Source organism: Callorhinus ursinus, unplaced genomic scaffold, assembly GCF_003265705.2.
Source record: "Callorhinus ursinus isolate GAN/ISIS: 27379988/994484 unplaced genomic scaffold, GSC_fseal_2.0 scaffold31, whole genome shotgun sequence".
Classification (NCBI taxonomy): domain Eukaryota; kingdom Metazoa; phylum Chordata; class Mammalia; order Carnivora; family Otariidae; genus Callorhinus; species Callorhinus ursinus.
The window spans coordinates 2,951,994-2,971,912 of NW_027397093.1; the positions used below are offsets into that span (position 1 = coordinate 2,951,994).

The window sequence follows — 19,919 nt, forward strand, 5'->3', positions numbered from 1 at the left end:
AACACATTCAAAGGTTCAGGGTCCTAGCACAGAAGACATCCGTGTTACGAGCAGGAAATTGGGCTTCAAGGGAACTGGCATTTCTTGCCATCCTTCCCTGCTCTCCGACCCTTCCTCCATCATACTCTGGCTGGGGGAAACACCCTCACTGCTCTTACTATGTGCTGTAACTCTTGTTTAGTCTTGGGAGGCTTCCTGCTGGCACACCTTGGAAACTCACTGCTGTGCTCTTATAACATTTGCCCTGAAGAACCCTGGTTGTCTCCCCTGGGTTTAGGTAGCATGATGCCTGCCACACTTGTTTTCTGAATGTTCACAATAGCGTTCTAAGCAAACCAAAGGGCCTTTATTTTTTTGTGTGATCATTTTTAAATACATATCTCAGTTATCCTGAAAAGCTTCAGGTGATGCTTTAGAAAATGAGAAGTAGGTATTTTTCTTTTTTTGCCTGAAGCCTATCCATGTGCAGGTCTTCACTCTTCCCTGCGAATGATGTGAAGAAAAACCCTCGGTGGCATGGCATGTTAACAGAGCCTGGGAACCAGGGACTTTGTTTCATTATGACTTTACATCTGTCATATCATTTTATAACTATTCACATTTTATATAACTCATTTTTTATACCAAAGTCTTCATTGTCTTAGCAAAGTCAGAAAAAGTGATGTAATGAAGTACGAAGTCATTAAATTAAAAAGAAAAAAAAAAACCAGCTTGTTTTTCTAAGTAAGCTTTTGCCTGATACCCACTGTCGAAATTCTATCATTTTGTTTTGTGTGATACCGTCCAAACATAGGGATATAAATTTTGGGTTCTAAAATGGCTGAAGACAACAGGACCTTCAGGATCACACTGACATTGTAGAGACTAAAGTGGAGAAGGGAGAAAATAGAAGTTTGGCACTTAGATTTTTCTTAGGGCAACTCCCCGCACTGCCTACCCCCCCAAACCAGCAATAGCAGCTAAAACTTACATATTACTAAATGCCCACACATTTCACTCCAATCCTATGAGATTGGTTCTGTTACGATCTTCATTTTATAGATAAGAAAATGGGCACAGAGAGCTTAAGTAATTTGCCCAAAGTCACATAAATAAGTTGAAGAGGCAGGGCTCAAATAAAGGCAGTCTGGCTTTAAGTACCATGGTCATAATCACACTGTATTCTACCTACTAGGTCAGGAAGAGAAAATAAATGAAACAAATCCTCTATTCAAATAGTATGCGTTTGGTTCAGCTGGAAAAATCATGGACCAATCACCATCTGGCTGGAACCTTTATTATTTCAGAAATAAGCATCCCATGTAATTTGAGGTGGTTAGAATAACTACTTCTGGAGACTGTAATAAATATTTGTCAAAAATACCAATCATTTCAATAATCATACATACTTCATTCATTAAGATCTTCCAAAAATAACTCTTCTGTATCAAAACACAAATGTCACAAGAGAGTCAAGTAACAGTCTATGCAGGAGAGAAGGAAAAGTCTGCTGGGGGAAACTCTAATGAAGCATTTTGCCTATTACAGTTCTGACTGACATAGTTCATGAAGAAAGACTAGCTATGTCCTCCCTTTTTGTTTAGTGCTTAGCCTGAGAGGAACACAAGAAACCAAGTCTTGGGAAAAAAACTGCTTTCATAATCTTAAGTGTGAGCCACAAACAGGCTTTTCTGATAAAAGCTTCAAAGCCTGAAGTGATGGGAAAAGCAAACATGTATTCTATTAAACATTTCAATAAATATGCACAAAAATTCTGCAATTAGAAACACAGTGTTTGTATATATGAAAATGCAAGAGTTTTCATGCTTTGAATGTTTTATCCTGAGAAGAGTTTTAAGGATATTTTGTTCTATAAGGTTCAAAAATAAAACTTAAACATATATAACACATATCAGGAATTCTCCATACGATTAACATTCTGGACCATCCTAGCAATGTCAAATAATGAGAAGCCTAACAAAATAACACGTATGTTGTAAAAACAGCAATGAGAAAGAAAGGAACATCAGGAGAATGAATCACCTATATCTTTGTTTCATGCTCAGTGCTTCTAAGTTCAACAGACGGATGTAAGAACAGCAATTATTTATTTGTTTCCAAATAGCCAGACCCCTCTCACCAGCTCACCAATTACGCAAGTGCTAAGTAGTCAAAGAAAGATTGCAGGTAACCCTTTGCTTCTCTCTGGTCCCTTTACCAAACCTCTACATCACTTATGACATTACTTGTTGATATGATATACAGCAAAACAGAGTTTGCTAATTTTCACTCAATCAAATAAATTTTAAAATAGAATAAATTCTCACAACACAAACTTTAGTTTTCACATTCATTGCAACATTTAAGAATTACTCAAACATGAGAACTGGAAATGTGTGTGGTTACTTGGAAGAGAACAACTGAATTTATTCTGCAGAAGATAAAGGAGACCTGAAGCACCACATCACCGGAACAACTGAAACATGTTGACAAGTCTTATCTTCTAAACTTCAATGAAAGCTGCTTGTACAATCTATTTAATGAATACCTGTCCCTATTAAACAAGCAAGATATCTGATGTATTAAAGAAGTCAGAAGCTGAGGCTCTTCATTTCTTTCTGTTGCCTCCAGTTGCTAGAATACTGGCAACTCGCATAAATATATTTAAGGTATCCATGTAGATTCCCAGCATCCTGGAAAAGAAAATTATGGCCTGTTACAGATGATATAATTCTATTAACAATGATTAAAAACTATTTCTTAATCTAGAAAAGAGAAAGCAATACTTATTTGTCATAGGTACATGAAATGGAAATTAAGAAAAGAAAAGATGCCAACTAAGGAAGCCCTAGACAACAGTCAAGATTTTCTTCTGGCAGATTCATCTTCGAAATGTTAAAGGGCAATTTAAAAAATCATTATTCTATCCTCTGATACGCTCTATGAGCGTAGTATCTTGCAAAAAAAAAAAAAAAAAAAAAAACCCTGGGTGATAGACAATGAAATAATCAGAAAAAAAACCAAAGAAACACCTTCACAAAAATGTGTTAGACACAAGTCTGGCATTTTTAAATATAATTAACATCTCCTCAAGGCAACCCCCCCTCCACTACCAACCAAAGAAAACTGTCACAAATCTGTGTTACGGCAGCATTTTAAAAAAACCATTACACTGAATTTCAGTTTCAAGGAAAAAAAAGATTACTTTAAAAAAGGTGAGAGACAACATGAAACTCAAGAAAGTTGTTTAAATAAAACAATCTACTTTGGTGGAGAGTCCAAGAAAAGGGAAAAGCATTATTATATAACAGTTGCACCATAAAGCTAATCAACAAAAACAGGCAAATACTGATTTAACTGAATACCTAAATACTACACTTAGTTACGATCTAATCAAATGTTCTGTGGATACATAGCTTACTAAAGAGATAGAACAGATCAAACAGCAACAGAAATAAAACAGTACAATTCGACAAACCCATTGTGGTTATGTGGTATGGTGACATCCTAATCCCTGTACCTGTAAATGTGACCTTATTTCGAAACAGGGTCTCTGCAAATGTAATCAAGATGTGAGTTAAGATGAGATTAATACTGGAGTAGCGTGGGCCTCAATCCAAAATGACCGGAGACAGAGACAGACACACAGAACGAATGCTGTGAAGACAGAGGTAGAGATTGGGGTAATGTGTCTACAAGCCAAGGAATGCCAAGGATTGTGGGCCAAAACAAGCAGCTAGAAGAGAAGCATGGAGCAGATTCTCTTAGAGCCCTCGGAAGGTTATCAACCCTGATGACACCTTGATTTCAGACTTCTGGACTCCAGAACTTCGAGAGTATAAATTTCCATTGTTTTAACCATTCAGTTTGTAGTCTGTTACAGTAGCCCTAGGAAACTAATACAGCCGTAAAATAAAATAGACCATAATAACACAAATGTCCTATGTAACAAAGGAAAGACATTAAAGACTACTTACGAATTGATGGGATCATATTTTTGAACTCCATACGCTGGTATTATTTCTGCACGCTTGATTACTTTCTGTGTATCATGCAGAAGAAACATGCTGAAAAGAACTAATCCACCATAAATTGCCACTGAGTACAAAGTGGCACCAGCCACAGTGGTAGGTGGAAGAAACATAGATCCTGGAAGGAAAAAAGACGGACTCCTCTATAATTGGATTTATGATTAACATTACTTAAAAAACAAAACAAAACAACCCTTCTTTTGGTGTACTGCACAGGTCAGAAAGGGACTATGTGCATTGTGTAATTTTATGCACGTTCAGTTGCAAACCCATTATACCCATTCCTGCGATGGGCCACTTGCTCACATTACAGAAAGGCTCTTGCACCAAGAGCAATTTTCATGTTCTCCAGACCAACTTTTCCATTTTAGATGTATTTGGTAAAACCAAAAATCATAGTTTACCATGATGCCAAATAAGAAAATACACTCTAATCAGGGTTTCCCTTTTAGACTTTCAAAAGTGACTCTTAATAAGTTCCCTCCATTAGGATAACTGAGCACATCAATGATTTTAGGATACCAAGAAGCAAGTATCAACACCCAGCTGCTTACCCAGTGAGGATACAAAGACGAGACCCAGGCCCACTCCCAGGGGTGCCCCCATGTTCAGGAACTTCTCACTGGGTGCGCACACGGCCACGGCGGAGAGGCCCCCCACGATGCCCGCTGTGTACCACGCGGCTCTGATGAGAAGAGGGCCCCCTAGTACCGTCAGTGGAGCCACCACTGCGCCCAGCACACCTGGAGAAAGAGCAAGCAGGGAAGTAGTTACTAAATGACAACCAAGAAGAAAATGCCACTTCTAGTAACAGGCCACCTGAACATCGTATACCTGACTGTTCAAAAACAGGACTACCAAGTCTCTCCTGTATGTAGGTAATACTACCCCTGAATTCCACAACCCAAACTTGCAGCTAGCCAAACTCGAAATCACAACAATAACACTATTATTTTTTTAATAATTTTTTTATTGTTATGTTAATCACCATACATCACATCATTAGTTTTTGATGTAGTGTTCCATGATTCATTGTTTGTGCATAACACCCAGTACTCCACGCAGAATGTGCCCTCTTTAATACCCACCACCAGGCTAACCCATCCCCCCACCCCCCTCCCCTCTAGAACCCTCAGTTTGTTTTTCAGAGTCCATCGTCTCTCATGGTTCGTCTCCCCCTCCGACTTACTCCCCTTCATTCTTCCCCTCCTGCTATCTTCTTTTTTTTTTTTAACATATATTGCATTATTTCAGAAGTAAAGATCCGTGATTCAACAGTCTTGTACAATTCACAGCGCTCACCATAGCACATACCCTCCCCAATGTCTATCACCCAGCCACCCCATCCCTCCCACCCCCCCACCACTCCAGCAACCCTCAGTTTGTTTCCTGAGATTAAGAATTCCTCATATCAGTGAGGTCACATGATACATGTCTTTCTCTGATTGACTTATTTCGCTCAGCATAATACCCTCCAGCTCCATCCACGTCGTTGCAAATGGCAAGATCTTATTCCTTTTGATGGCTGCCTAATATTCCATTGTGTATATATACCACATCTTCTTTATCCATTCATCTGTCGATGGTCGATGGACATCTTGGCTCTTTCCACAGAACAATAACACTATTCTTAAACTGTCTCAACTCAGAGTACAAACACTAATCTAGATGTTTGAGTAACTTTATCAAATTTTATGTACTTCATTATCTGGATGTGAGCCTACTGGTATATTCTTTGCAACAACAATCCTATATAAGAATTGAGATTAAAAGGCTTGAAATGAGTAACTCAAGGTCAAACCTGTTGCTGCCAAGAGGAAACAAGGTAAAACGAGAGAATGCTGTAGGATGTTAATCCTAAGGAACTTCAAGGACAGGCACTACTGTTTCCTTGTGGATAGGGAATGTCATCTCAGCTTGTTAACCGTAATTTTAGTTGTCAAATATTCATAAACAAGTTCAGAAAAATTACAGTGAAAGGTATCAATAATTTAATTAGCCAACAGAACTCCTTAATTCAAAAAATAAATCTTAGGTAAGGCATTATTTCAGTAGTGAGTAGAGTAAGTTATCCTCTTATTAAAACATTAAATGTCCATAGTTTAATTCATGGAATAGGCACAGCTATGCCCATACTATAATTCCAACACCAGTGTCTCTTTCGTGAGAGTAACATTTGTAGATCAAGTAGGAAGATATATCTCATGATAATGAACAATTAAAAATATCTTTTGCTGTTAAGAAAGACACTGGATAAAAATTCCTCTAGGAATCTTTACATTTCTATTAGGATTCCCATCAGTTTTACAACTGACAGCAAAATTTTTAGCAAAAAAAAAAAAAAAATCTATTTTTTTTTTTTTTTTTTTTTTTTTCAAAAGCCAAAAAAAACCTTTATTCTCCAGCAGGAGAACTTTACTCACCCTAGGTAACTCCTTGTCCTGAAATTTGGATTAAGCCACAGGCAGAGGATGAAAGAATGTCCTTCTTCCTTCCTTCCCTATACTGATGTGCCAGCCCATTGCTCCAGGTTCTGACCCCGTTAGCCACCAACGGCCAGGGACAGGACGTAGAGCTGGTACCAGGGAGGAAGGATGAGCGAGGCCTTGCCTCCCTCAAGGCCTTTTCATAGCATCTCCGCCACCCCTACCCCGTGGCACCTGGTCCTCCCGTGGCTCTCCAGGGTCTGGCCTGGTGGTCCTGTTTTCCATGACCTGTCCCTCCAGTGGTCCTCTCCTATGTAGGCTGACCCTGTCAAAGACAGTTTCCCAGGTGGCCTTGACAGTCATGGTACAATCTTCTGGTTTTCCCATTCTTCATGGCTAGGTTTATTGGAGATTCTATCTCTGGAGCTTTTATCACTGGGGGTCTGGCCCTTGGGTGGCTTAAGTCTTCCAAAGATCCTGGCTACCATGCTCTGCCAAGGTCTCATCCCAGATACCACAGTCCTCTGAGAGGTCCAACACTCGTGAACTAGCTCTTTGGCAATCAGGCTCTGTGTGTTCCGGCCCTGAGACTTGTCCTCACAGAATGTGGGCACCTGAGTCCTGGCCTCTTCACAACAGTAGCCCCTAAGTTTGAAGCCTCTGGCAGGGGTGGGGGTCTGGTCCTCCAGGACTTTCTCATCAGCTGCGGGCAGATCCCTCCAAAGGTCTGTTCTCCAACATCTGGCTCTTTCGTGAGCCTGTTTGTTCTCTAAGGCCTGGTTTTCTGATGGTGGGGGAAGCTGTAGTCCAGTCTTCTTGTAGCTTTAGCAAAACTTTTAAGGCAATCGTCAGAGATCTTTCAATGATATTTTCTCATAAAAATCTTAAATGGTAATAGATGTTTGCTGCTTAAGAAGACATACCAATTACAAAACTAACAAGGGTAGCTGAACATTATATTGTGAATCAAACTGGCATTCATCCAACTGGTACAGCCACTATGGAAAAGTATGGGGGTTCCTCAAAAAATTAAAACTATAACTACCATATGATTCAACAATCCCACTTCTGAGTTTATAACCAAAAGAATTGAAATCAGGATCTCAGAGAGATGACTGTGCTGCCAGCAGCATTGCTCACAATCTCCAAGATACAAAAACCAAATTGTCCTTCAATGGATGAATGGATAAAGATGATGTGGTGTATAAACAAAATGGAGTAATACTCAGCTATAAAAAAGAATGAAATCTTGCCATTTTTGACAACATGAATGGACCCTGAGGGCATTATATGAAGTGAAATATGAGAAAGACAAGTATCATATGATCTCAATTATATTAGGAATCTAAAAAAGTCAAACTCAGAGAAACAGTAGAGTGGTGGTTACCAGGGGTAGAGGTGTGGGGGAAATGAGGAGATATTGGTCAAAGTGCACAAATTTCCAGTTATAAGATGAATAAATTTAAAGACCTAATGTACAGCATGGTGATTACAGCTAATCCTGCATCATATACTTGAATGTTGCTAACAGAATAGATTTTAAATGTTCTCACCACAAAAAAAATGGTAAATATGCAAGTGTTACCTAATGCTATGGTGGTAATCATTTTGCAATATATAAATGTATCAAATCAACCAGTTATGTATGTTAAAACTTATATGATGTTATGTGTCAATTATATCCTAATAAAGCTGGGCGGAAAACACAATTAGAACAGTTTTCCAACAATCATTTCAGTAATTCCTGCACACTTAGTCCTGATTAAGACCACAGCTGTGTCGACCCAGTGCTAAACATTTGGATGAAAAATGAAATGGAATGCACTGGGATGTTAATACTGGTCAAAAGCTAACTCTGATGTCCCTTTAAAACTGTAAGGGATTGCCCTTGGGTCATCCAAACCCCCTTCAGGTCTCATCTCAATCATACCAGTGAAAGAAAGAGTGGACAGAGGGCTGGACTTGAAGAAATAAGGGTGTTCAGTTTTGATTGTGGCACCTGCCAGTGTGACCTCACACCGCCTCCACTTCCCTCATCCATGAAATGAAAATGCTAATGTCTGCCTGCACAGCTTCTCAAGATATGGATGAAATGTAAAGCAAAAACTGGCATTCATGCTGTACAAGAAAGGGTTACCAGAGCAGGCCTAAGGTCATCTTTAAAAAGACTTGTTTGCAGGGCTGGTCCTTGGCTACTTAAGAACTTGGCAGATGAAGCATTCTGTAACTGGAGGGTTAAACTGCTTGTGAAAATCTGAGTTATGCTGAAAGCCTGCTTTCCTTCTGAAAATCCGTATTTTGGTAGTTGCTATGAAGGTGCTTACATGATCAGCCCTTATTAAAAACCCTCAGGCACCAAGTCTCTAATGGGCTTCTATCTCACTGCTCTTTTCACTTCCTTGATAAGTCCCCTCAAGGAAAGGAGGGAGCACTGAAAGCCTGTGGATGAATTTCTCCAGACTTTGTCTATATTTTTTCCCCTTGCAGATGCTATCACGTGTCCTTTTATTGTAATAAACCTTAGCGCTGAGTACAACTATATGCTGAGTCCTGGGACTCCTTCTAAAAAAACATTAAATGAATGAATGGTTGGTCTTGGGGACCCCCTCCAACACAAAAATACTTTGACCCAAGTAATTTATATACTGAAATAATAGCAGATTAAAAGGAGTTGTCTAAGCAACCCAGATAGCCCTTATTCTAAACTCAAACTACATAGCTATTTTAATTTAATTCAGTTAAGTCACTAAGTATCTAATATTTATCAGAGATAAAAACACTGAACCTGTTTTCTCAAGGAACTGAGTGTCTAAAATGGGAAAGAGGTGCACAACTCCATTCTCTGGGTAAGATGCTAATGCTAAACTCAGATGGTGAGGTTTTTGGTGTTTTAGTGCAAGGGTACATCCTCAAGAGAAAAAAAAAGTTCTGTACACTACTATGGTTATGTACTTGTTCTAAAGCAGAATAATTCTTAAATAGATGGCACTCAGAGATGTTACATTTTATAGAAGTACATGTTGTATCTTGAATAATTTTTTTCTTAAAAGCAGGTTATTGGTGCTGAAGATAATGGACCACCTCCCTCAATCACAAGGATTTTATCCTGTAAAGCCCCATGGAGAATATCTATGGTTGAATAACCTCACACCTAACAGAAGAGACTTGAAAACCGCGGTTGTCAAGTCATGCTGTTTCACATTTACCAAAACAAAGATAGCACATAAAGAATGTAAATGACATAGTTCATACCAGAAATTTGTCATACTGGATGCCAAATACCTAATTTCCATTTACTAACCTATGTTAGAAACACTTCACAGTCTGTTTCCCTAGAAGTTTCAGGGAAATGCTTACAAAATTTGTCTTGTTTTATTTAAGTGAATAAACGAATAAAAAGCAGAAACAGACACGTAAAGACAGAGAACAAACTGATGGTTGCCAGAGGGGAGGTGGCAGGGTGTGCAAAATGGGTGAAGGGGAGTGGGAGATACAGGCTTCCAGTTATGGAATGAAGTCACGGGAGTAAAAGGCACAGCACGGGGCACACAGTCAGTGATACTATAATAGTGCTGTATGGTGACAGATGGTAGCTACACTCGTGGGGAGTATAGCCACTATGTTGTATACCGGCAACTACTATAACATTGTGTCAACTATACTCAAAAAACAAATTAGAAAAAATAAAATATGTCTTGTTTTGTGGTAGAGAACATGTATCTAAGTACTTTTGTTTCTGGGTCTAGCTGGCTCTTTGTTCAACCCACAGAGACTATCCCGAGATACCGGAGATGGAAAACACTTAATCTAAAGTATTTGTGTCTCCACAGTTAAGGGGTGGTATCACAACATATACCTATAAAAGGTATTAAAACTGTCCTACAATACCACAGGTGGACAGCCTCTGCCCTGACCACTGTACTTTGTGCTAAACCTAAATAATGACCGAGCTAACTGTATCAGACACAAATGTGCATTTCCAAAGATCTTTTCTACTGTGTTCTTTCTTCCAACGCTCTACTGCAAAATCCTCTGCTCCTATTCTTTTCTTACTGCATCCTTTTCTTCTCCACCCTCATTTTTAAATTTTTCTAAAAATACACAACAAAAACAATTCTTAAGTAATGTGTATCAGGTTTGAAACCCTCCCAGGAGTAGACAAAATACATAAAGGAAATCTCTGCACAAACTAGACTGTCATAGGAGGCCAAATGTAATATTGGGGATGTCCATCGTCTTAGTATCAGAATCATTTTTCAGAGTAGAGGTCTGGCAATAAACAACCACCAATGAGTATGAAAAACTCTAAGTGTTTTCTAAACACAAGGTTTTATTAAAATTATGCACAAGTCATTTACAATTGTGAAGAGCCACCAAAAAAAAAAATAGTAATGAAGGTTGTTAAATAAAAATTTTAAATTAGAACATACCAGAATGTAGTAACCAAGCAAGATGCTTTGGGACTGGGCTCTGGTCATATGGTATTGATTGTACCATCATTCCAGCTCCAATCATGGCTGCAAAGGTTGCACCAATTGTCTGAAAGACACATATTACTGAGAAAAATCAATCCTTATGCAACAACAAAGTAGAAGCCCACCAGTTCCAAGTTCAGCTAGTCCCTCCAAAAAACCTTATTTAAAAAGATTAAGGAAAATGAACTGATCCTATAGGGGGCAAGAGTGCCCCCTACTGTCACACAAAGTTTTGCAGACATCTTCAAGTGAGTTAAGTTGAGCTTTGACTGATACCACCATCTTTTTAAAGTTTATTCTTGCTAGACAGAGAATAAACCTCATTAAGAATCCCAAAATAGGGACGCCTGGGTGGCTCAGTTGGTTAAGCGTCTGACTCTTAGTTTCGACTAAGTTCATGATCTCAGGTTCATGAGACTGAGCCCCACATCCGGCTCTGAGCTCAGCATGGTGTCTGCTTGGGATTCTCTCTCCCACTCTGCCCGCCCCGCCCCGGCACCCCCCGCCCCCAGCTCATGCACACATGCTCCATCACTCTCACGCTCTCTCTCTCAAATAAATCTATCAATCTTGAGGTGCCTGTATGGCTCAGTTGGTTAAGCATCAGGTCATGATTTCAGGTCCTGGGATTGAGTCCCACCTCTGGCTCCCTGCTCAGTAGCGAGTCTGCTTGTCCCTCTGCGTCCGCCCCCCAACTCGTTCTCTCTCCCTCAAATAAATAAAATCTTTAAATAAATCTTAAAGAAATAAGAATTCCAAAATAATTTTTAATTTATTTTGTATAGCACAGACAGCATTTTAAAAAATTAATCATGATATACTGATTAGAATATATATGTATTACATTGCCTTGAACTCCATCATTTGCTAAAAACCTAAAAAACAGAAGCACATGGAAAAGAGAGTACGATTCTACTTCTCTATCCTCTTAGTTTTCTGGCTGACTTGGTCCTCCATCCCTTTTTTTTTGCCTTAGATTGCCACATTAGTTTTAACACTTAAATATTCCTTGTGTGTATAAGAAAGAAATGCACAGAATAGAAAAAGATAATGAATCTTTAGGAAACTTGAAGTAGAAAGTGCAAAGTTGCAGCTCTTGTACAAAACAGCAGATATTTTGTTGCCCAACTACTCAAAGATCAACTGAATGTCAATGCTTTTTTAACGCTTTTGCTTAGTCACTGATGTGTGTGTGTGTGTGACATACCAGGCCTGCCTAACTCCTCTGCATTATCTGTCTGACCCATGATATGTGAATGTTCAATCTCTGACGTAAAGCACAGACAGAGACAGAACAGCTGAGAATGGGAAAGCCTTTGCTCCTATTAAGATAAATAAGCACACTGAGTTCTACTCTATCATTTTCTAATGGAGAAATAGTTACTAAAAACCACTTCATACATTCCTTCATACTTCATACAAATGCAAGGCATTTTCAGGATATTTATCACAATTGTGTCTTTTTCTTTTAAGGTCCTTCATGTTCATGACCCAGCTGTATTTTTTGCCTTTTACCTTTCCATACTCTACACACTCCAGCTACACTGAAATGGTGGGGATGCAAACACATCCCCATCTCATGCCCCTTTACTTCTGGTTCATTTTGCCTAAGAATACCTCTTTTCTATCTGGTTGACTTATTCAAGGATTACCTCCTCACCCGGGAAGTTTTTCTGGGAAGGACACTGACTGCCACGAGCAGTGTCAGAAGCCTCTTCTCTGTTCCAAAATCACTTAGTACCAACTTTGACATTATTTGTACGTCTGTCACCCCCAAAAAACTTCATCTTCATCTCTGTAGCACTTGCCTGGCTTTCCAAACTATTTCAGTAGTCCTAACAGCAGGTGAGAGTGATCTTATGCCCACAGGAAGTTGAGAATATGGCCCAAGCACAAAACTTCTTTGGCGTCTTATTTTAGGGGCTAAACTCTTTTGTATTATTTTTCCTCTTGTAGCCATGGTGTTTTGTTAAAAGGCCTTGTTTTATATTCTCTACCTGATAAAAACTTACATTCTTGGTGAGAATGCACCATGCTTATTCTGTGCCCTCATGGACTTTTAGGTTAGGAGATTTGTAACACACATCTGAAGTATACTGAAGTGTCCAAATGGCCATGCTATTCTAAATGGTTCTCCTTTGCAAAGTACAGTGGAAATATGGTTTTGGAAGTTGGATGGAAGTTGGTTAGATCTGGTTACAGATGGGAAATCTGTAGGAAATCTGTAGAAATCTCTCTCATACCCCTTCCCTTCCAGTCTCAAACTCATAGTTCATGTTCTTACAATCCTTCGTTTCAGATTTTGCAAAGCCATGGCTGGTATACTTGCATCTTTTCTCTTCCACCTGAGTTCTTAGAACTGAGCAGGGAGCCCGATGTGGGACTCGATCCCATGACCCTGGGATCATGACCTGAGCCAAAGGCAGACGCTTAACCACTGAGCCACCCAGGCGCCCCTCAATCTCCACTCTTGACACTATTGCAAAGCCAGTTTTATCTCAAAGTCTTTTTTTTTTTTTTTAAAGATTTTATTTATTTGAGAGTGAGCAAGTGAGAGAAAGACGGCACGAGAGGGGGAGAGCGAGAGGCAGACTCCCCACTGAGCAGCTCTTAGAACTCAAATACAAAAAATATTTTTGCTGTTTCAGTATCTGCAATGGCCTCTGCCTACTTAGGCACTCTCCTCAGTGTGGCCATCAAAACATTCTTTTTCTAATTGTGTCTTCTTCACACTTTAGACCTCAAATCCTCGAACTCCACTCTTTTTTTCTTTTTTTAAAGATTTTTATTTATTTGAGAGAGAAATAGCGACAGAAACAGCGAGAGAGTACGAGCAGGGAGGAAAGGGAGAAGCAGGCTCCCCACTGAGCAGGGGAGCCTGATGTGGGACTCGATCCCAGGACCCCGGGATAATGACCTGAGCCGAACGCAGACATTTAACCACTGAGCCACCCAGGCGCCCCTCGATCTCCACTCTCGACACTGTTGCAAAGCCAGCTTTATCTCAAAGTCCTTTTTTTTTTTTTAAAGATTTTATTTATTTGAGCATGAGCAAGTGAAAGAAAGACATCATGAGCAGAGGGAGCGCAAGAGGCAAACTCCCCACTGAGCAGGGAGCCCAAGGCCGGGCTCAATCCCAGGACCCTGGGATCATAGGTGAAGCCAGTTTTAATGACTACCTCTTCTCCTTTGCTCAAGCTGTTCGGCAAACCTAGACTACCTTATTCCTCTCCTACAATAAAAAAATGCTAGCCTCCAACATTTCTGATGAAATAAGTGTCTCTTGCATGGACCTTCACTGCTAGTTCAAGACAAAAACAGTCTTTCAACTGATTTTACACTTTCTACTTCTTATTGTACGCATCCTTTACCACTTACTCAAGCTCATTTCTTCAACCAGACAGCAGAAAATAGCTACTACTTTTAAAATCATTTTTTTTTTTTGTATCTAGCAAAATAACAAATGCTCAAGAAACACAGAATATAAAACCTTGCACAGGGTTAAGAAAGTTCAAAGTGTTGGCAACAAATATTTTCCACTGACTTCTAAGATGGTTTTGCATTTGCCACCTCCCCCCCTTTATTAACTAAATTGCTATAAAACACAGGCTGTTGGATCTCTGCTGTTAGGTAAGTAGGATATTCCTGTAAGTTTGGTTTTCAACCCCTTTGCCACTATTTAAATACATACTCAACAAGGAATAATTCCTGATCTACCTCAGAATGTAATTCCTACTTTTGTCTCAGTTGCACTATTACTTCACAGATTTGAACAACTTGTTCAATATAGTAAGGGATTCATTCCATTTAATACCCGTCTCCCAATATTTTTTGTCTAATCTTTTGATATTTAGTGAAAAAGGAAAACAAAAACAAGCTGACTTACCACCCAAGAGCCTCTCATCATGAAGTTCATGAGAACAGGAGTTCTGCTCACTGCCAGGGCTGACAGTGCTGTTAAGCCAATACTCCCTGCTAAGTACATATAGGTAGAATGAATTCTATCCTTCACATACTGAGGCCAAATTCTGTAAGAAACATAACATGGTTAATTTATGGAAATATGGATATAAATTTTGGTTAAATCATTCATAGCTGGGAAACTTTGGGAAATAACAATTTATTGCTCTAATCTTATCTCATTTATTATGGAAATAATGATGCATACATTGGAGTTACCATAAAAATTAAATGATATAAAACATAAGCACTTGGCACATATACAAAGCAACACATTTTCTCCTTGCTTAAACACATATAACCTTAGTAAAAGATTTTTGTTTGAATAGATGCCAAGAGATTTTATTTTTATTCAAGTGTATGTCTACAGTTAGAAGATTAGATATAAAACATTCCAAAAGTGGCAAAAGAGAAGGATGAAAACAAAATTGGAACCTTGAAGACTGGGAAATGTTTGGGAATGATTTACTTACACAGCCTTTTCAATAGCTCCAATCTCATTAGACATTCCCAAGCCATAGTAGCACAATGCTCCAAGGCCAACAGCAGCCCCTCCAGCAATAAACCATCTTCCCATCTGATCAACTGGAGAACACAGGAGGAAATGCACATTAATATGGTCATGTCTTGACTCAATTAAAATGCTGACGGTAAGCCCTTTCTAATATTTGTATGAGGAAAATCAAACTATATACCATAGTCCTTTGTAACAACCATAATTAGAACATATGGGGATATAAGCGGCTTCAACATTAGGGGACCAGTAAAAAACGACACTGCTAAAACATAGGTGTAATAATACAAAAAGGATCAGATTTGATTAGCCTCTAATTTCACTCCAAAGAAATTTAAGGAGGCAATGTATCTGTAGATGTGGGGATACCTCTGTAATACATATTATTTTATTCGTAAGAATCTGGGTAATGTTCTCATGATGCTCTTAGAAAGAAAAAGATGAAAAAGATGTTAATATTTATACCACAGTGTATAAAATGCCATTAAACAAAGATGATGCTTGATGTAGACAAAGAAAAAAAGGAACCAAAAATGTAATCAGTGCAGCAGAATCAAGGGGGAGGGTGCCCTAAACTAAGAGCAAAAGAAAGAAACAACTTACCAACTCTTAATTGGATGCATCTTACTCCTTTTAGTATGAATTTGTCACTAAGACTATTACTATGCTATAGCTGTTTCATGTAACTTATTTTTTTAGGGCAAAATTACTAATCAGAAAGAAATGCCCGGAGGGATACGGAATACAGCTCTTTCCCATTATAATATATTGACCTTTGTAAGGTCATTAACCAGCAACAGTGTTCTATGAATAGATCTGGGTAGATTAACAATCTTGTTAAACTTGCAAAGCTGAAATCCAAATGAACTTCATTAAGGTACTGTTTCCAGGGAGCCCATATATGAACAACCAATTAAGAGGACTCTTCTTGAACAGCAAGGCTTTCATTAATATCTGTTTTAGTGATTTTTCTCTTGACCTAAAACATACATAAACATTTTATGCTTGAATGAAGATTCTTGCAACTTCAAGTGAGCTTCCTTAACAGATTATATCTTTAATACCATGGCATATCAACTACTAATCCTTTCTTTAAAAAAATGGTAAAAGTAAAATTTTCTCTGGAAGAAGTATGATTGGGAACCAATGAACCCAGTGTGAAGTATCAATCTTTTCTGGGTCATGAGATCCTGAAGAATGATTGCCTTTCTTCCCAGAAAATGCTCACATATATAAGTTTGCACATATTTTAGAAGGCTGTTCATGGACTTCTTAAAACATATTCACATACTCCAGTTCAAAAACTAAAGACTGCTGCCTACTTTTAAATATTTTTTCCATTGATGGTTCCATTGCTGCCTCCTTAAGTTCTTGGCCAGTTTTCCCACGCCGGATCCCAACTCTTGTCTTGGTGGCATATTGCTGATATACACAAAAACAAAGACACACGATACATACAGCAAAACAGAATGTTATTAATAAAATACAATTAAATCCCATTACACTAGAAAACTGTATATAACTTGGTACTTTCTATGTATATAGTTTCACTATAAAAGTCTGTTAGCCAATCTAAAAAATTAAATGTAAACCCTACCATCTGTGGTCTATCTTTGAAGTGATTCACTTAAATTCTTAGTTTACAACTTAACTTCTTAAAAGTTTCAGAATAATTATTTCATAAACTACAGATTTGTATCTCTAGAATCATACTTTAAACACTAACTTTAAAAAAAAATGCATTCAGTAAGTATTAGCTACATTTTCTTTTCTATCTGGGAAATGGGCTCAAGAAAGTTACCTTTCCTTAACATAAAGTTAAAGGGAAGGATGATTACTACCTCTTTTTTTTAGCTCTTTTTCAAAAGCAGAACAGTTAATTCATGAGGAAAACAGCTGTCTCTTTTAGCTTATATATATTTCCTTACCTACCTCACATTTCAAAATTTATACTTCTGATTTGAATGCTGGAGAAATCTATTATAAAAAATAATGGGTGTCTCTCTAACCTGATGGCTTTTGCCACTCTTTACTCTTTAATCAAGAGCTGAAATGACATTTTTAGTAACTTATTAATAAGCTACTGACCAAATGTTAATATTTCTGGGTTCTTAAGCTTTTGACTACAGGCTCCACAATCTCTTTGTTGTACCATATAATTCTCAATCTCACACAAATCACTCTAAGATCTCTAAATGAAACTTCAAAAGCTGTAAGTAAAGAGAAAGTTATAGGAGCTCTGTCTTTCATATGTGATAATGAGGAACAGAATGACACAAAACTAACGGGGAGAAAGAGCTGATTTGGGACATTATCAGGGATAAATGTTTCAGTAAATCACTAATGGTAGAACAGGGAGCTTCATACAGTCAAAAAAAAATAAATAAATAAAAGGTTCCAGTGCACAAAAAGAGGGACACAATATAAGATTATCAGATTATCTTTACCCGGCTGGGTGTTAAGAGCCATTGATTCTTCGTGATGGAATTCTTCACAATTGGGGAGGCCTTGGTGAAAGCTGGTTGGAAAACCCTGGAAGGGAGTGTCCGGAGACACATAAATCTTGCGGCCAGCATGGTGGTGCACCAGGTTTACCAAGCAGATCTGAAATGCTAGTTCGAGACACACAAAAAATAACCCATTAACCAACTGAGGGAATAACACAGAAAAGATCCAGAGACACAGAAGGGCCCGTCAATCATATTTTAGTAGAAAAATGGAGTGGGGACCTTTTTAAATGTTAATGATGAATTGTCGGCTTATTCCTTGTTAGTCCAAGAAATCCAACCCACAGAATCCAATATGGGATGATCACCAAAACAGAACTGAATACCAGTTTGAACAATATGGTGTATGACTCCCTATAAGTTACGCGTCTAATACAAAGTAGATGTTAATATCTTAAGACAATTGCAGTGTGTGTGATGACTTTTATAAATGTGGTTTTAAGCATTCAATGGGACAATTTAAAACAAGACTCTGTATAACTTTTGAGCAGAAGAAAAATGTCATCCAAGGAAGAGATGAGTACTCTTCAAGGTCATGCTGCACTGTAAGGTTTCACGACATCAACAGTAATCAAATACTTAAATTTCTGCTAAACATGCCAAATATTCGCTTCAAAATGTGATAAAAATACTCAAGGTACTGAAACCACCTGGGATGCATCTCTGGTCCTTATGATTTAACCTCTAGGAACGGGACCCAGGAATGTTTTACCTAACACTCCCAAAGCTAAGAATTCTTGCTAAGAAATACCTATCAAAGTGTACTTCCAGCTCTCCCACTGAATCTGTAATCGTTGTACAACGCTGAGAAAATACCGAGACCTTCATCTCAGCCATTACATCATCTCAGCCTGTTGCGGTTTATGTCCCCGGCTATTTAACACATCGACTGGGAACGAGGCCCCGCTGAACGGCCTCCATGTCACGCAATAGAACAAAGTGGAAATCTTGTTTCTGCCACATGCCAGAAGTGGCCTCGTGAGTGTCGGCCCTCTGAGACTCAGATGTGTTAGCTATAAAATGGATAAAGTATGACGAGCCCGTACGCTTCCGCAAGCATTGATGCGCTCAAGCGCCTGGTCCCCCGAGAAAGTTGACCCAGCTCTCCAGACTCGGTTGAGAACTCGGCAGGAAGACTCCAGTCTCCCAAAGTCAAGGCATAACCCTACCACCTCCCCGCTCCAGCACCCCCTTATCTGAGAGGGTGGCGGCTGTGCGGCCCAGCCGCTGGGTGATTCAGCACCTCTGCCCGAAGGAGAAGCGGACAGCGGGGGCAAGCCCCCGCCCGCCTGCCCCAGGCCCCGCCGCCGCCGCCCCCTTTCACCCGGTCACCGTAGGACGATGACCCTAACGCGCCGCCAAGCTGTGGCACCGCCAGCCTGTGACGCAGCAAGCTGCGCCCGGCCTTCAGCCCTCCTCGGATGCACCCAGCGGCCCCGCGAAGCCGGCCGTCAGGACAGTGGATCTCCGGCGCCAGCAGGCCCGGAGTAGCCATACCTCAGTCCCTGGTCACCTCAACCACACAGTTACCCTTCCGGGCCGGCGAAACGCAAACGCGTACACCTCCCTAGACCTCTGCCCGCGCCTTACTGCCTCTGCGCGCGCAGTTTCCCTTACCCATTGAGTGACGCAACATCCGGAGAATCGCCAAACACTAGGGTCATCCAATCGTGAGCAGATCTCTGACGGAAGGGCTGGCGCGGTAGGGAGGAGGGGTTCCGGGCTGGAGGGGCGGGGCCAGTAGTGAACTGCCGGAAGCGTCGTAGTCAGCGTCCATTTTGAGTATGGGCAGCGAAGGCACTTCAGCCGTGTTAGCTATGGGTAGCGGAGCTAGTTTTTGTTTTTGTTTCAACAATTTCACTAGCGGCCGTTACAAAAATCACGTAAAAATTGAAAAAGAATATTTAATGTGTGAGAGCTAAAAATTATTCCGTCGTCCCTTTCTTTTCCTCATGTTGCTTTTTTTTTCCTTCTCAAGAATGTTTTGCGAGATGAATAGTGTGCCAAACGTGGTAGTTTCAGAGTGG

General features: G+C 39.5%; 1 protein-coding gene across 2 annotated transcripts; it reads right to left on the reverse strand.

The window, feature by feature from the left end:
* Positions 1-1,260: 1,260 nt before the first annotated feature.
* Positions 1,261-19,579, reverse strand: GHITM (growth hormone inducible transmembrane protein). Of its 2 annotated transcripts, none has more exons than XM_073878726.1 (9): positions 19,483-19,579; positions 17,833-17,997; positions 16,708-16,807; positions 15,345-15,456; positions 14,798-14,939; positions 10,867-10,975; positions 4,565-4,753; positions 3,957-4,128; positions 1,261-2,672 (listed from the first exon to the last, which is right to left on the reverse strand). In XM_073878726.1, the coding sequence occupies exons 2-9, from the start codon at positions 17,959-17,961 to the stop codon at positions 2,588-2,590; spliced, it is 1,038 nt and encodes a 345-aa protein (XP_073734827.1). In that variant the 5' UTR covers positions 17,962-17,997; positions 19,483-19,579; the 3' UTR covers positions 1,261-2,587. The 2 variants fall into 2 exon arrangements, with proteins under 2 accessions (XP_073734827.1, XP_025736444.1); XM_025880659.2 differs by having other exon boundaries at positions 19,390-19,515.
* Positions 19,580-19,919: the final 340 nt, after the last annotated feature.